General features: G+C 42.2%; 1 protein-coding gene across 1 annotated transcript; it reads right to left on the reverse strand.

The window, feature by feature from the left end:
* Positions 1-11,393: 11,393 nt before the first annotated feature.
* On the reverse strand, positions 11,394-17,100 carry LOC307019310 (general transcription factor II-I repeat domain-containing protein 2A-like). The gene is made up of 2 exons (XM_079650101.1): positions 11,836-17,100; positions 11,394-11,666 (listed from the first exon to the last, which is right to left on the reverse strand). Exon 1 carries the CDS (start codon positions 13,678-13,680, stop codon positions 11,842-11,844), a length of 1,839 nt encoding a protein of 612 aa, XP_079506227.1. The 5' UTR covers positions 13,681-17,100; the 3' UTR covers positions 11,394-11,666; positions 11,836-11,841.
* Positions 17,101-17,496: the final 396 nt, after the last annotated feature.

A 17,496-nucleotide genomic window follows, 5' to 3' on the forward strand; every position in this document is an offset into this window, starting at 1 on the left:
TTCGACCAGGAAGATACAACCTTTAAGAAAACAGAATCATATAAGTACATCAGGTTTCATAGAGCCAAACATTTCAAGTGCTACTCAACTGGCATTTAGAAAGCCAGCCCTTTATTAGTATATAAGTGCTTTGTTAGTAATTCTATCGCTCGAAGTGGAGTCTAAAGAGATGAGTTTTCAGTTTGCGTCGGAAGATGTGTAAGCTATCTGCTGTCCTGATTTCAATGGGGAGCTCATTCCACCATTTTGGAGCCAGGATAGCAAACCCACGTGTTTTTGCTGATGGGAACTTGGGTCCCCCTCGCAGTGCGGGTGCAGCGAGCTGTTTGGCTGATGCAGAGCGGAGTGCACGTGCTGGGGTGTACGGTTTAACCATGTCCTGGATGTAGGAAGGGCCAGATCCATTCGCAGCATGGTACGCAAGTACCAGTGTCTTGAAGTGGATTCTAGCAGTTACTGGAAGCCAGTGAAGGGAGCGGAGGAGCGGTGTGGTGTGGGAGAATTTGGGAAGGTTGAAGACCAGACGAGCCGCTGCATTCTGGATGAGCTGCAGAGGTCGGATGGCACATGCAGGTAGACCAGCCAGGAGGGAGTTGCAGTAGTCTAGGCGTGAGATGACGAGAGCCTGGACCAGAATCTGCGCTGATGTCTGGGTTAGCTGGGGACGTATCCTCCTGATGTTGTAAAGCGTGTATCTGCAGCAGCGGGTTGTAGCAGCGATGTTTGCAGTGAAGGACAGTTTGTTATCTAGGACCACACCCAGATTCCTTGCAGTCTGAGTCGGGGAAACAACAGAGGTGCCGATGTTGATTGTTAGGTCAAGAGTGGGACAATCTTTTCCCGGAAGGAAGAGCAGTTCAGTCTTGTCAAGGTTGAGCTTGAGGTGATGAGCAGACATCCACCGAGAGATGTCTGCTAGGTAAGCAGAGATGCGTGCGACGACCTGGGTCTCTGAGCGGGGAAAGGACAGAATTAGTTGGGTGTCGTCAGCGTAGCAGTGGTATGAAAAACCATGCGGGCTAATGACAGACCCGAGCGAGTAATGCTAAGATCATCGTGTGTTTGGTGACGTGACACAGCTATCTGCTTAATTGTAACATTAGCTGTGGCAACTGAAGATTAGTGTTTTGGATTGTCAGCGTTTTCCTGTCAAATGGAGATAAAAAATTAGCTAGCTAGCACTAGCAGCTACATAATTTGAGGTCAAATGTAGCTAGTGCTAATTTATAGGAGACTGCACAATCTGAGGGTAGATGTTGGCTGCCAGTGGTCTCTTCTAATTAAAGACAGCCATTTATCCCGCCGATCTACCTCTTTTAGGATTGAATAAAGTCTTATATCTGTGTTACTTTGGCGACTGTTGTTTCAGCCAACAGCTTAAAAATAGCAAGGGCATTTTGACCTTGTGCGACGCACAGCCAGATTCGGGCATAGCGACGCTACGTGGAATCCACGAATTTGGATACATTATGAAAACGGGTACTTTTATTTTGAAGGCAGGATGCGGTAGGAAGTAAAAGACGTATATGACGGTAAAAGTTTAAAAGTGCGTCTTCCTCACGAAAGGAAACGTGCTGTTGTTTACCAAGGACCTGGTTGAAAAGGGCACAAGGTTTGTCTGTGTTTAGGTCTAATTTGTGTGCAACATTGAGTCACGTCATAACGCCTTTTCTTAGAAGAGTTTTCACACTTTGTATTGACACAGCCATGGATAAAGCTACAGCTAGGCCCTGTGTAATTGACTATTTGACTATTTGGGGGCTAAAATGAAAAAATCTAATAATGCAGATTATGAAGGTGACAACTTTACACTTTTGAATAGGTTATGGTCATTGTTTCCCTTTTATAGCCTATAATTCAATAACTTTTGTTGTTCTTCCCTTAGACATCAATAATGACTGGCCTGACCTGTGGACTGTCAATCAAAAAGAGGATTTTAAATCCAAGAACCCCTGGTTGGGATCCAAAAACAAAAAACTTGGTAAGTTTAGGTATCTTGTTAGTTTAGGTAGCTTCTGAAACAGTGGACACACATTAATATTGTGTGCGTGTGTGTGTCCTTTTATGTATATGGGAAAAATAGACCATGCACACATACAGCTGTGGATACAGTAGTTACATTGTATGTTTATGCTTCACAGGATGTCTGTTTGTAGCAGTGTGAACTCCATTGGGATCAACAAGGAGCAAGGTGTATCACTCTCAAGAGAATGGATGAACTTTGAAATTCAAGTGTCTTCTCAGGGAAGTAGAGAAACAAGTCTGTCAGTCTTGAGAAATAAGATCAGGAAACATGCTTTGTCCAAGGCACACTCTCAGGCTGTGAAGGTGGCAGAACAACAAAAAGAATCGGCCATTGAGAATGCAGTGGAGGTTATGACTGAGTCCTACAAGAAGGAAACTGATGCTGTGTTCCGAACAGCCTACCATTTGGCCAAAAAGAACAGACCCTTTTCTGACCATGAGAGCCTCATTGAGCTGCAGGAACTGAATGGTGTTAAGATGGGCTCAATACTTCATTCACGTTACAGTGCAACACAAATCATACAACATGTTGCCAGTGAGATGCAGAGCAAAATTGTGAGTAACATAATAGCATCATCCACGAAGTTAGCTGTCCTTATTGACGAGGCCTCTTCTTTAAGTCACAAACAAACCTGTCATGACAGTTTCTGTAAAAGCGTCAATTGAAGGAGCAAGCCCTGAGTTCATTTTCCTTGATCTAGTTGAATTAGACAATCAGAGAGCAGATGGCATAGAACAGGCTTTACTCACCTGTTTAATGAAGGCTGGCTTTACAGAAGAGTGGCTTCTTGAAAACTGGGTAACATTTGTGTCTGATGGAGCCAGTGTCATGCTAGGAAAGAAGTCAGGAGTAGCAACCAGGTTGACCTCGAGATTCCCAAGGCTCTTTGTGTTGCACTGTATGAACCATAGGCTGGAACTAGCTGTGTCAAATGCTGTTGATGAGGTGACGGGTGTCAACCACTTTAAAATATTTATGCAGAAGCTATATTCACTTTATAGTATGTCGAACAAAAATGAGCGTGAACTCAAAGATGCAGCAGCTGAAGTAGGCTCACAACTTCTTCGCATTGGCAGAGTTTTAGATGTACGCTGGGTGGACAGTAGCTTTCGTACTGTTCGTGCTGTGTGGACATCCCTGGGAGGTCTTGTGCAGCACTTTAAGAATGCGTCTTCCGATGAGATGAGGTCCACCAAAGAGAAACAAATGTACAGAGGTTTATTATACCGTCTTCAAAGTCCTGAATTTATCTGTGACCTTGGGCTCATGTATGACACTCTCCATGAACTAAGTGTCCTGTCACTGGAGCTTCAAGCTCATTCTATAACTCTCCTCAGAGCAGAGCATCTGCTGAAACGCTCAATCAGAGTGATACAGTCTTTCAAAGAGAGTCCAGGTGAAAAATACTGTGAGGCTTTAGAGGCAAAAGAGGCTGGGGAGTATCGCTCTATAGCTCTAGTAGGAAATGCAAAGCTGAAGTCAATCAATCCAGGCCAGTTCTTACAAAGCCTTGTGAACAATCTTGAGCAACGCTTGTCTTTCGAAGATGCGGTCATCAAGGACTTCAGCATCCTTGATCAGAGTAAATGGCCATCAAGCCCCAGCATTCGCCATGGTGAAGACCAGGTTAAGCGACTGTGCAAGCGATTTCACTTGTGCACAGACCAAGCACTGAATGGGATGCGAGACCTACTGGAAGAGCCCAATAGTGAGCCCAAGGACCTAAAACCACTCATGAACTGTATGAAGACATTCCCTGTCAGCACAGCAGAGTGTGAGAGGAACTTTAGCCTTATGAACAATATAAGCTCAGACAAAAGGGCTGTACTACTGATCTCAAACATATCAAACTTGATGATGATTAATATCAACGGCCCCCCTACTTCTATGTTTGATCCTCAAAAGTATATGAGGACCTGGTTGAAGAGACACCGTGCTGCAACTTCTATGCGTTCAAGGCAATGCGGTGTGAAAACTCCTGCAGAAAGCAAGTCTGTCTGGAAAATACTGTAATATGAGCACTTACTTAGAAACCCAGCACTGGGTTGAGAGAGTCACTTTGGTTTTCATGGATATGTTGTAAAATGTATATATTTTTGTTCATTGTTAACTATATATTGTTGTTTTGTAACATATCGTTTTGAATTTATTGTTGAATTATTTGAATGATGATATTCAATATTTGTGGTGATATTTATTTATATATATGGTGATATTTATCTATATTGCCAAAAGTATTGGGTCACCTGCCTTGATGTGCATATGAACTTAAGTGACATCCCATTCTTAATCCATAGGGTTTCATATGACGTCGGTCCACCCTTTGTATCTATAACAGCTTCAACTCTTATGGGAAGGCTTTCCACCAGGTTTAGGAGTGTGTTTATGGAAATATTTGACCATTCTTCCAGAAGCGGCAACTGAAGTTGGATGAAGAGACTGGCTTTCAGGCTGTGCTCCTAATTCATCCCAAGGGTGTTCTATTGGTTTGAGGTCAGGACTCTGTGCAGGCCAGTCAAGTTCATCCACACCAAACTCTGTCATCCATGTCTTTATGGACCTTGCTTTGTGCACTGGTGCACGGTCATGTTGGAACATGAAGGGGCCATTCCCAAACTGTTTTCAAAGTTGGGAGTATGGAATTGTCCAAAATCTCTTGGTTAAATTACCTCACAAATGCGCTTCTGGAAGAATGGTCAAAAATTCCCATAAACACACTCCTAAACCTTGTGGAACGCTCTGCTTATTTATATAACAAATAATTCACTCATGAGAAGGAACGACAGATGTCCCGTAATGTAGTGGAGTAAAAGTAAGATATTTTACTTTGAAATGTAGTGGAGTAAAAGTAAAAAGTCCCCCAAAATGGAAATACTTAAGTAAAGTACAGATACTTCAAAAAAGTACTTAAGTACAGTAACGAATTACATTTACTTCGTTACTGTCCACCACTGTGTGTAAGTAATACTGAGTAACTATACTGGGTTAATATTTTTGGGGTGAACTAAATAGAGTATGTCACTATAAAACAGGGCGATAATCCTTTGCACTATGGGCTGCTTAAAAAAAATTGCAAAACTAAAAGTATACCCACTTCTCCAGGGACCACTACACCACTGCTCTGGACGCCTCGTTAGCTCAAATATAAACACCTGTGTAATGGAACACGATGATGTCATCGCTCCAACTGACATGCTCAGAGCAGCAGACTTCAGATAGCAGTTTGCTAACAGTCCAGCCGTGAAGACGGAGAAGTTTGCAGTTCAAATATTCCCCTGCTTTTCCAAGCCTTTTTACTTTCTTTTCATCTCTCTTCACACATTCAAGCCCCCAGTATTCATGTATCATTTCAATCTAAATTCTTCACATTTCAGCATAACAGTTTAGCGTGAGCTTTTCAGCATAAAGCATTCCCACTAGCAATTTCTTCAGGAATTGCATTTTCTAGTTGTAAATTACTGTACACTTTTGAATAGTTAATCTACTAAAGTTAGTTTGTTTAATATCGAATCATATCAATTTGTTTTAAAGCTTAATAAATAACAAAGAAGACCTTTGACCGGCACTTTTCAAATTTTGTCCGGAAGAATTAAACTTTAACGGACATGTTGACCGGCGAAAAAATATTCTAACGGGAACTCTGACACAACTACTGAAATGAACCTCAACAGTACATAAACAAAGTAGGCACACGTTGAAATATCTGTTTTATTAATGAACCACTAAAGAGAGGTTCAGACACATACCAAAACATGTCAAGTTTCTCCTAGACTGAGAACACATATGCGGCCTGTACTTTTTAATAAAAATAGATTTTTAACAGATTTGATATATTTGTGATCATACTGTGGTGTGTGTGCTTGTATGTTCTTACACAATCGGTGTGCTGTTCTCTCTATGTGTTGTACTGTCTCAGTGTGAACATAGATTAAACAGCCAGCCAAACTCTTTTGAGAGCCAGGGAATGAGCAGCCATGCTCCTTTATTGGAGTATTTGCAGTCCACTGACCTTCAAACGGAGTGAAACTATAAAAAAAGAAGTTACAAGTTTAATGGTCTCATGTATGCAAGTGTAACATAAACAGAGTAACAAATAGGACTGCTAAGTGTAAACAAGGTAAATATACAGTAGCTAATGCTAGCTGTGCAATAAGCATGTATACAGGCTAGTGTAAGAAATGTAAATCAATATTGAATGATGTAATTTATCTTAAACACACAGTAAGCTTAAAAGTGTTTTATTCTGAAAACATTTCAGGTTAAGTTAACTTTGAAAAGCTGTATTGAAAGGATTTGCCGTTGTAAATAATGACCACTCCCAGGTTTTACGTTAACAACGATTACAGCCATTGAAATGCATTAAATAGAAAGTCATGAATGAATGTATGAAGAGAAAAGGCGTGTGGAGTATTACCATGAACACATTACGTTTAAATCCTCTGTTATGCGCGATATCGGAAAAAGAAGAAAGAGGTGGGAGGATCCCCATCAGCACGGTCGCCATGGAGAGGAGGAGCCTGGATGAGATACGGAGGAAGGATCAACGCGATCTCGCTCTCTTCCCACTGGATCAACTTCTAAACAATATCTGATTGTCTCCACTATACTCCCTCTGTTTGTTTCATTTCCACACTACTTAATTAAAGTAACCAATTTGACCATTTTCAGAGACTCCATTGTCTCATTTATGTTAACTTCCTCCTGGACGCGAGAGAATCAACACAAATCAACACTAGTATGGCTAACACTAGCATGTATGCTAACGCTACCACGTATGCTACCGCGTATGCTAACCAAGCGGCAAACTCTGGGGAAGAGCCGGGACGCCAATACAGAAGTGCCACACACTGCAGTTCATATATTGGCCGATAGGGACTGACTGCAGAAAGGAGTAATTTCCATAGACCCCCATGTTAAAATGCCCAATTTTACAGCATAAAAAAACATGTTTCTACCCATGGATGCAATACATATTATTATGAATATAGTTAGATTCCACCTTCATGATTATGGATCTGTGAGTGAATTGTTTTCTAACACAACCCTTTTATTTATATTAGGTCTTAACGTTTTTGCATAAATTAGGGCGTGGTCACATTGAGTGACGGCTCTGTCAAGTGACTGCTGCTGCTAGCGTATTGTCTCTCTGCTAGCAGCTCCGTGAAGCTACTGGGACTCTGCCTGTTCAGCTCATCCAGGGAACGCAACTTGACCCCGGCCGTGTGTGTTTGTTCTTCATGCTTATATATCGGACTATTGTGACTCGGTCTGCGGATGAAACAGACGGTGCATGCCTGCGGTTTTGCGGTAAGTGAAATTTGAGTACTTTATTTATGTTTTAGTGATTTTAATCAGCTAGGTAATGAATGTTAAGGCTTGGGTTAGCGTGTAAGCGAGTGGGAACTACATTGGTGCTAACGATGCTAATCGTAGCCTCCAAGTTAAAATCATAGACTGCATATATAAAGGTTAAAACGAAATAGACAAGTGTTAAGCGTTAAGTGGGATAATACTGTAGAACAACCGGCTTCTGTTTGAGGTTGATAAAATAAGGACATCCTTGTAACTAAGAGAGATATTTTATTATGTAGGTAGGAACTGTATACATCGCTAAGGTTAATTTAAATTGGCTATGCTCAAGTATGTAGACAAGCTAATGTTGAAGTAGTGTATGTGAAATCAACCTCACAATAAGATGTGTGTATATTACAATTATTAATGTCATATTTCAAGATGATTACTTAGATATTACAATACGGTTGGTTGAGCTGGAGTTCATTATTAAGCTTACACGTTAACGTCACAGTCATCTGAAGAACGGACCCAAACATTGTTGTTTTTATGAATTGCATTACCAAATTGGTGTCAAATAAACAGTAAGCATTGGTAACACAACCTCCAAAGTTACAGTAAAATAAAAAGGACCCTGACTCGGACAATACACAATCCAACATGTTCAACAGAAGAGAATCAGTTATATTGTTTGTACACATGGTACTTTACATATATATCTGTTTGTTTAAGGTGTCCAGGTGATGCAGACAGGCTGGACCAGAGAGTGAGAGACAGAACTGGACTCCTCACAGCAGTGATCTTCAGCACAGGTACAAAGAATCGAGAAAGATATTGGTTTAAATAAATTAAGTATTGACTTTAATACACTGATATACATTCCATTAAATAATACTAAATACTAGATCACCTACACACCAGTGAAGTTGAGGGTTTTTTCTGTGCAAAAAGTTACATTTAGATGTTAACAAGCAATATGATTTTGTCAGCTTTCTAATTTAATGTATTAAAGGCAAAGATATTTAACACATAGTGAGAACTGCTACTATTTATCTCTCAATATTGTATGTACAAAACGTGGTAAAAGTTATTCTTTCAGTGAGGCAACAGAGCAAGCTTTTACAGTTGCACTACGTTTTGATAACAGTTAAATATTATTTTGATAATAACATATATTTCAATGTTGATGAACTTCATACTTTTCATTCATAATCTGATTGTCTTTGTAGCTCACTGTTGAAATAAAAGAAAAACATTACAATTACGAAATAATTATATCTACAGCCCCTAAACACACAAACACAACGCTTTCATAAATAACACACTTGTTCTGCAATAATATGTTAATTTCTGTTAGGAAAGGACATGCCTGAAAGACACGACATGTTCTCCTTCTCTGAGGGTCAAGAAGAACATCCAAGAGGAAAATTAAAAGCTGATGCTATGAGATTTTAAGACCAGTACACTAAAACTACTTTTATTGTAAAAATAGTCAGCTGATCGAATGCACCTATTTCCACATCTACACTCCATCAGCTGATTATTTCTATTTGCCTCGCTTTATGAGCTTCACATCACTTGTGCCTTGTACCACAGAGTTTGCAACGTCACAAATAAATGGGGCCAATCTTCAGTAAGAATAATGGACAAAAGGAGTGCAAATACAATTTATTGAAATGTGAACCAAAACTTAATCAAACATGTTTTAAATAAAAAGCACATATGAACAGAAGGTGTAAACCTATTAAATGTATGAGTAAACACATTTAGTCAAATAAAGTGACAGACTAGGCCTGTGCAGTTGGTATCAGCTTTGCCCAGCATGGGCTCCTCCATCAGACCAGGTCCTCCTTGCAGAGGAAAGACCCTCAGTCCTCTCCAAACCAACAGACAGGACGTCCATCACACGGAGGTTTCTCCCTGAAGTCTCTGCAGCAGTGGCGGCAGGTGGAAAATATTTTTAGTGGGGCTATGGAAATGGCGACAAAACCATACTAGGGCGGTCCGGGGGATCGTCCCCCGGAATGATTTTTTGAGAAATGACCCCTTAAATTATGACTTCTGGTGATGTTAGAGGGGGGGGGGGGAAACTGCAGAACACTGGTGTTTTGGGAAGACTCAAATGATTTAATTCATTAGACTAAATACAAAAATTGTGTGTGTGTGTGTGTGTGTGTCAGAGTCCTGCACGGGTCTGATTTTCAAGACCCGCTCCCGCCCCCGCAACGTGCAATACCGAACCCGCCCCGCTACCCGCACATATTACCAATTAGTTCCGCAACCTGACCCGACCCGTCGGCACAGGATCCGCAACCCGACCCGAACCCGCATATATATATGAGCACTGAGCAGTGAAAACGTGCAATTATTAACACACGCAGTTGCATATTTGTCTCAAAAAGCGTGGGATGTTGGTTATTTTCTCCATCTAGGAGGACACCAAAAGCCTCCCAGACGTTGGATTTCGCTCTTGAGGAAGTGTTGGAAAATGCTGTATTCTCCGCTGGAGAGCTTCACCTCAGCCATTCAGAATGTACAGTGCTCAGAAGCAGATTGATGCGCTGCAGAGGTTATGATTATACACGGTCCCCCGGGGGAGAGTACTGAGGATTTAAACATTAAACTAAATTATTATTATTTTAATTTATTTATTATGCAACACCCACGACCCGACCCGCATCATCTTTGTTTTACCCAGAACCGAACCCGGAAAAAAGTGTTTGAAAAAATACCACCCGCGAATCACCTTTTTGCGGGTCACCCGTCGGGTACCCGCAGGTACCCGACCCGATGCAGGACTCTGGTGTGTGTGTGTGTGTGTGTGTGTGTGTGTGTGTGTGTGTGTGTGTGTGTGTGTGTGTGTGTGTGTGTGTGTGTGTGTGTGTGTGTGTGTGTGTGTGTGTGTGTGTGTGTGTGTGATACTTGCCAACCCTCCCGATTTTCGCGGGAGACTCCCCCATTTCTCCCGATTTCTGACAAAATCAGATTTACTCACGACTGTTTTCACTCGGACTTTAATACAGCTACACCATTGTTTGGTTTCCATGGTAGCGCGTCTCTTTTGCAGCGCGCAACTCAAAGTCTGAGAGGGTGAGGAAGATGAAAACTGAACAAGAATCGACAACTCGACCCTCTGATCACTCCTTTCCTGTAAAATACAGGTCCAGCCCACACATATGCTCCATGGTGCCACAGGCATTGCCCTTACAACTACAATAAGCATGTAAATGTTAATCTACAGCTCCGGCGATCCACCAGCAACGGAGTCTACACCTGCAGACAACTACTGTAGCGTCACCTTGGATACGAGCCCAAACAACTCACAGACACACAGGCCAAGGCCCTTTGAGCATCAGATCTGACGACGCTGATTGGCTGAAATTATGTTTTGGCGGCATAGTTTACAGATAGCAAAAGTCAACTTGTTGGCTGCTGCTGCTCTGGCTGAGGGCTCCTTTCTACCGCCCGGACGAGAGAGGGTAATGATACACGCTGTGGCCAGCCAGGAAACATGTGACTTATCAGTAACTTTAGACATCGTAAAACAATTTTAAACGAGATTTTATTGTAGATTATACATTTTACTGATACCAACTATATAATATTTACCTTGTTCTTTAAAAATTAAAATAAAAATAAATATATCTTTTGGAAATATATTTTTTTATTTATTTTTAATTTTTAATGACAATCAAACATGTGGGAAGAGGGGGGGCGGCGCCCCTAGTGCCCCTATGGGCCGGCCGCCACTGCTCTGCAGCTTTCTGGACACCACGCTGTCTCAATCCATCCACACTGAATATGAGAGGGGGAAAATGAAAATAAATGCTTTAGACAATAAGAAACATAAAGTTGACTGTTGAGTTGCTCAATTATTTTAAATTGTCAATACTATTACTGTATAACTAATATATCAGGTTAAGAGGCATATTCAAATAAAGATTGGTCTTTAAATACATGTTGTCTTTTGAATTGTTTGTCTAAAGCAGGGGTTCTCAAAGTTTTGATGAGTGAGGGCCAATTTAGGTACCCAATATTGGATTGAGGGCCGCCCAAGTAAAAACGGAACACAAAATTCCAAAACAAATCTTTTCTTTATTGCACACACACACACACACACACACACACACACACACACACACACACACACACACACACACACACACACACACACACACACACACACACACACACACACACACACACACACACACACACACACACACACACACACACACACACAGAGAGTATTGCGCTGGAGTTAGTGATATGCTGTGGATTTCCTGTCTTATCAGCAGGGCCCTGTTTCAGAACCAATTCCAGCTACTCAAGCACCACAGGATAGTCTCTGCAAGACAAATACAGAGAGACAGAGAGGGGGGAGGGAGAGAAAGAGACTTTTAAAATAGAAGCTTACCAAAGACCACAATAACACAGTATTCATCATCATCATTGTTATTATTATTGTTGTTGTATTTGTAACACAAATCGGCTATTATTGCCTGTCATCAACATACCTTTTCCTACTTTGAATGGGATTTATGGTGCTGTCGTCTGTTGGCTACTATTCCTTTGATGTCCGGTTCCATCTCCGTTGTTGCTATACGAAGGACAGCATGTAGATGGGCATCTGTCAGCCTGGATCTCAGCTGGGATTTGTTGATGGCCATGGTGGAGAAGGTTTTCTCACAAATGTATGTGCTTCCGAACAGAGAGGCCATTCTGATGGCATGTTGGCGAAGTGCAGGGTACGTAGATGGGGAAAGTCCTTTGTAGAACTCGATGAGATTCTTGTCTCGATATGCTGCTCTGGCCTCAGAGCTCTCCTGCAGGTCGATGAGCTCGAACTGCATTTCTGTAGGCTCTTCTTCGGGTGCACATGTGAAGGGATCTTGGAATAGGTTGAATGACTTCTCGTGGTCACTGAAGTCCGAGAAGCGGTGGTGGAATTCCTCTTGGAGTTTTTCCATGAGGTTGTGGTTCTTGTCTGAACACAGGTGATGTAAAACGTCACATTCACCTGCGAGCACCTTGCAGGCGGGGAAATGGGTTAGATCCCCCTCTCTGAGCTGTCCCTGCACTAGTTGAAGTTTTCGCTGGAAAGCTTTGACGCTTTCAAACAATGTGGAAATGAGCTTCCCATGGCCCTGCAGCTTCACATTGAGATCGCTGAGAAAGGTGTTCAGGTCAACAAGGAACGCTAGGTCACAAAGCCATTCAGTGTCACTTAACTGTGGCAGATCTTGTCCTTTTGATTGCATGAACTCAGCGATTTCTTTCCTCAAATTAAAAAAACGCTTCAGTGTGGCACCTCTGCTCAGCCACCTGACAGCAGTGAAGTATATGACGTCACCAAATTCAGCCTCTGATTGCACCAAAAAAGTTTTGAATTGACGGTGATTCAGACCTCTGGACTTTATGAAATTCACTGTCTTGACAACAATGTCCATGACATGTTTCATTTGAAGCGTATGAGCAGCAAGGGCTTCTTGGTGAATTATGCAGTGATATTTGATTAGGTTCTCACCTCCGTTATTGGCCACTTTGTCGCTGAGCAAAGAGACAGCGCCCGCCTTTCTCCCGACCATGGCTGGCGCTCCATCTGTTGTGACACCGACCATGGATGTCAGCTCCACATTGTATGCATCGAGACTACGACACACAGCATCACAAATGTCGATTCCCCTTGTTCTGTCTTTGATACTCTCCATGCTTAGCAGTTCCTCGCCTATTTCAAAGTCCTCCGTGACCGTTCGAATGAAAATCAGCAGTTGTGCAGTATCAGAAATGTCTGTACTCTCATCCAGTGCTATAGAAAAGGACCCCTTGCCTAGGCCTTCCACACGTAGTCCCAATTGCTCTTTGAGATCATTGGCCAGATCTTCGATTCGTCGTGTCACTGTGTCATTCGATAAACTTATGTCACGGAACTTTGACTTTTGTTCAGGGCATACAATGTCAGCCACTTTCAAAATGCAGTCTCGCACGAATTCTCCATCACTGAACGGCTTGCTCCGCCTGGCAATTTCGTGAGCTACCACATAGCTAGCCTGTGTTACAGCTTCACCGGATTTTGCAAGATTTGTGAAAACTGACTGCTGGGCAGTTAAACCTCTTTGAAGTTGTTCAAGTTTAGTTCTGCGCTCCTTGCCCATGAACTTGTCATACATTTTATGATTGGTATCATAATGGCGTTTTATGTTATACTCCTTGAGCATTGCATTCACCTGCTTGCAGATGAGGCATATCACTTTATCCGACCCCTGAGGTAAAACGAAGTAAGCGTTGCTCCATTTCTCCTGGAACTTCCTTTTCTCCTCACTGAAAAAACATTTTTTACGCGACGGCCCTGGCTCCTCCATCTCGCTTACACAACGAAAACTTTCCGCTGTTCACGTGAACACTTTGCCGCCTTTGGGACGTGCATCCAATCAGGGAGTGAGTTTGGGGATGCTCGCGCTGGGGGTATTCAGTGGAAATAACAGTGTGCCTGAGTGTGGACGTTGGGAGAGACAGCTTGTTGTTTTATTATTGTATAACCGGACTTTTGTGTGCGTTCATATACTTAACCACACACGCAAACACACACACTCTTTCTCTGCCGTTACATAGCAGACACTACTTTATCTGTCAAGTTGTCTCCGATGCCACCACAACTTCCTGTCAAACACGTTATCTCGCCTTCAAAATAAAAGCATGCAAACGGAACTGGAAGTTAACCTAAATTAAATCCAAAATACACATAAAACTACAACGAAGGCAACAAAAACAATGCAACATCTCCTTCAGTCTCAGAGGACACAAAGTTGGGTTATCTACAGACAGTGACTAGCTAAAATCGCTAGCTAACTCCCGTTTCTGATAACTTACAACAGATTTTCCGCTTAACTGCAACTCGCGAGATTTGCGAGATTTGCGAGATTCAGGTTACCAAATAAGGAGTGAGAGTGACGCGTAGAGGAACCGGAAGCTGCGCTAGCCTCCGGTGGCTACCATAATGCTATCATTTAGTTTCTCCGATTTTTGCACAAAAATGGATTGATGGACCATCAATAAATAAGCCATGCCTGCTTCATGTATGGAAGAGGACCAGCGCCTCAAGAAAGCAATCATATCATCAGGTGTGGTCTCTAACATTTATAAATTATTATCTAGGGCTGCCCCGAATACCTATTCTCCTGTCCAACTGTCCTGGGAGCATACCTTGAATATCTCTCTGTCTGCTTTGCAATGGAACTCCATTTGGCAGTCAGCTATGTTCTCTTCTAAATGTGTAAGATTCAGGATCATACAGTTCAAAATTCTCAATAGAGCTTACATCACCCCTGTTACAAAATCCAAGACGGACAATAAACACACAGATTTATGCTGGCATGAATGTGGCAAGCGAGGTACATTGTTGCACCTACTCTGGGAATGCCCAGCGGCAGGGCAGGAATTTCACGAGGGCCACGAGGGCCATGGCCCTCGTGCCCTCCCACTTTGGCCTTGTGCCCTTAAAAATGATATCTGCCATAAGGCCACAGTGGCCTTGATGCCCTCTCTGACTAAGTTTTGTGGTTTAGCAGTCTGCCTCTTTTCTGACACGGCTTCAACACCAGCATATTTTGAAGGAGGAAAAAAAAATCAGTGGTGCGCTTGATTTGAGTCTGGAATGCACCGCTCGGACGGTCTATGATGACAGTTGACATCAGTCTAGGACCTATCTCCGCCCACCCCCTCACGCGTCCGTAGGACGGTCTAGGACCTAGCTAGCTGATTCTCCGCTCAAGAAAAGGCTGAGGTGAGGTAAGGTTTTGTGATGATCCTGTTTGCCGTTAAGTTTTTCATTTGTCCAGCTTTAAGTGTAATTTTATGGATAACATTACTATTTCTTGCTCGTATGGTAATGCATAATTATAATATTTTGAAGTGTTTTTGTTACTACTTGGATAAGTTATCAGGGTTCGTACGGGTGCTTGAAATCCTTGAAAATGCTTGAATTTTTACGAGGTGTTTTCATGACTTGAAAAGTGATTGAATTTTGGGAATGGTGCTTGGATTTGAGATAAAGTGCTTGAAATTGTAAATGCTTTACTTTTACAATAAATTGTTGTCTGACTGAATAGTTCCCTTTTTAGATTAAAAGAAAATAAAGAAGTCGGAGCGCCCTTAGTTGCTTCGCTTCTACATAAAACAGCTCCGCTCCGGCCTTCCCGCGCTATGCGCGCGACCTGCAAGTGTTTTCTTTGTGTGACCTGGGCATTCTAATGAGAGAATGACAGTATGCCAGAAGGTTGTTGTTTTAACGAGCGTTGGCTATCCGAAAAGAAATACAAGCTGTGGCTAAAACGAGGATCAACCCAACGATTCGCCTTCTGCACAGTTTGCCACAAAGAATTTCAATTATTCGCGATGGGAGAGTCTGCGCTGACGAGCAATATGAAAGGTAAGCCGTAGTAGAGCATTTTGGATTAGGCCAACGTTGCATGTTACGTTTGTTTAAGCTAGTAACGTTAGCGAACTCGATGTGTGATAATTGCTTATGCAGGTGACAATAATAAAAAGGAGCGTACCTATGTCAGTATGTGCGACAGTCGCCATCCTGTGGTTTTCAGAGGATGAAGCACATAAAAGCAATGTATTTCTACTGGTAGTATTTTTCGTGCCTAAACTTGCTCCATCGAAATCAGTCACATTGACCCGAAGACACATTTTGAGTTATACACTGTTGGAAAGAGGATATTCCTAGCTTTCTAACGGAGGAAACATATTTTCGTTTGTATTAATGGTCTGGGGGAAGCTCGCGAGTGTGTGTTTGTGTGTTTGTGTATTTTTGCGTTTGTGTGTATTGTGTTAGTTTCCCGGGGAAAACACTCACGAGAAACACCGGCTGTTGTTATGCCTGCTTTGACGTAAAGTTACTCCGTTCTCCGCTTGTAATTATGCCGTTACAAGCTTCAAAGTTGTATTTATCATCTGAATTTGCCGAAACAAGTTTAATATTCTGAAAGCCAAGACTTTGTTTATTTGAAATCAGATGAAAACAAACTGTAACGGACCCTGCCGTGTTATCTATGATTACTATACGCAAGGGGTCGGCAACCCCTGGCACGCGTGCCAGCATTGGCATAACCAGTGGCACACTCGGAATAAGTGGAATAAGTGTGCAAAATATTTAAATTAATTTTCGGATCCTGAACGCGAGACCGCCGCCAGAGCGCGTCTCCCCGTTACCTGCAGAAGGAAGCCATGCACGCAACGCAGCCCCACTCTCTTTAACTCCAGGTGACTTTCTGCCGCTTTCCTCCGTGGTGCAGTGCTGATCGTTTCACCACGGAGGAAAGCACTTCACTAATTGCAGTACCCATAATGAGCTGTACAAATGACGCAGTTTTTGCGTGGCTGTGTATTTAGTTGAAAGCCCAGTGGCGATCTGCTCATCTCTCATCGAAATAATATGCTACAAAGGGGCGGACTGGCCATCTGTGTGTTGAACTTTCCTGTCGGCTCCCAGACCGTAGTCGAGGAGGGCAGAAGCAACAAGCTTCAGGTTCAATAACCCACTTTAGCTTAAATGACTGGAGAGAGGCGAGCTCTTCTTGGGAGGACGTTGCATTTATTTAGCTGTTCTTCTGTTTCACAAAATACATCACAGACCTTTGTTTTTCTGCTTTCCCGTTTCACTTCCAGAAACATATACACGTTCCCTCACTGTCGCTCTACCATCCACAAACACACATGCACAAGCCGCACCCCTCTCTCTCTCTCTTAAAGGGACAGCGATCTCATATCACTCTGCATGACCCTAATATCATAACTTGCGTGTTCTGGAGAATCACAGAACGGACGATCGTCCTTATTATTATGCCGTTTAAACCAATTATTTAAATTTGTTTGTTAAATTCGGCATCATGTAAGTTTTTTATATCAGCTTTGTGTTTCAATGGTTTTGTCCTAACCTTGGAGAGCCGTATGTTTACTGCCACCCTAAAAGGACCTCAAAAATGTAAAAAATGTTAATAAAGAATTTATTGAAAACTTAGTTGGCTGATTGTTTTATATTGGCTCAGCCAAGTTATATGGGATGCCCAGTCTACTATATATGATATGGGTCACTCATTTTACAATATTAAACTTTGTTTTCTTATCTTTAATTTTTCATCCTTATGTAGAATGCTATTACGAAACACACATTT

Source organism: Notothenia rossii, assembly GCF_949606895.1.
Source record: "Notothenia rossii genome assembly, chromosome: 9".
NCBI classification, from domain to species: Eukaryota; Metazoa; Chordata; class Actinopteri; order Perciformes; family Nototheniidae; genus Notothenia; species Notothenia rossii.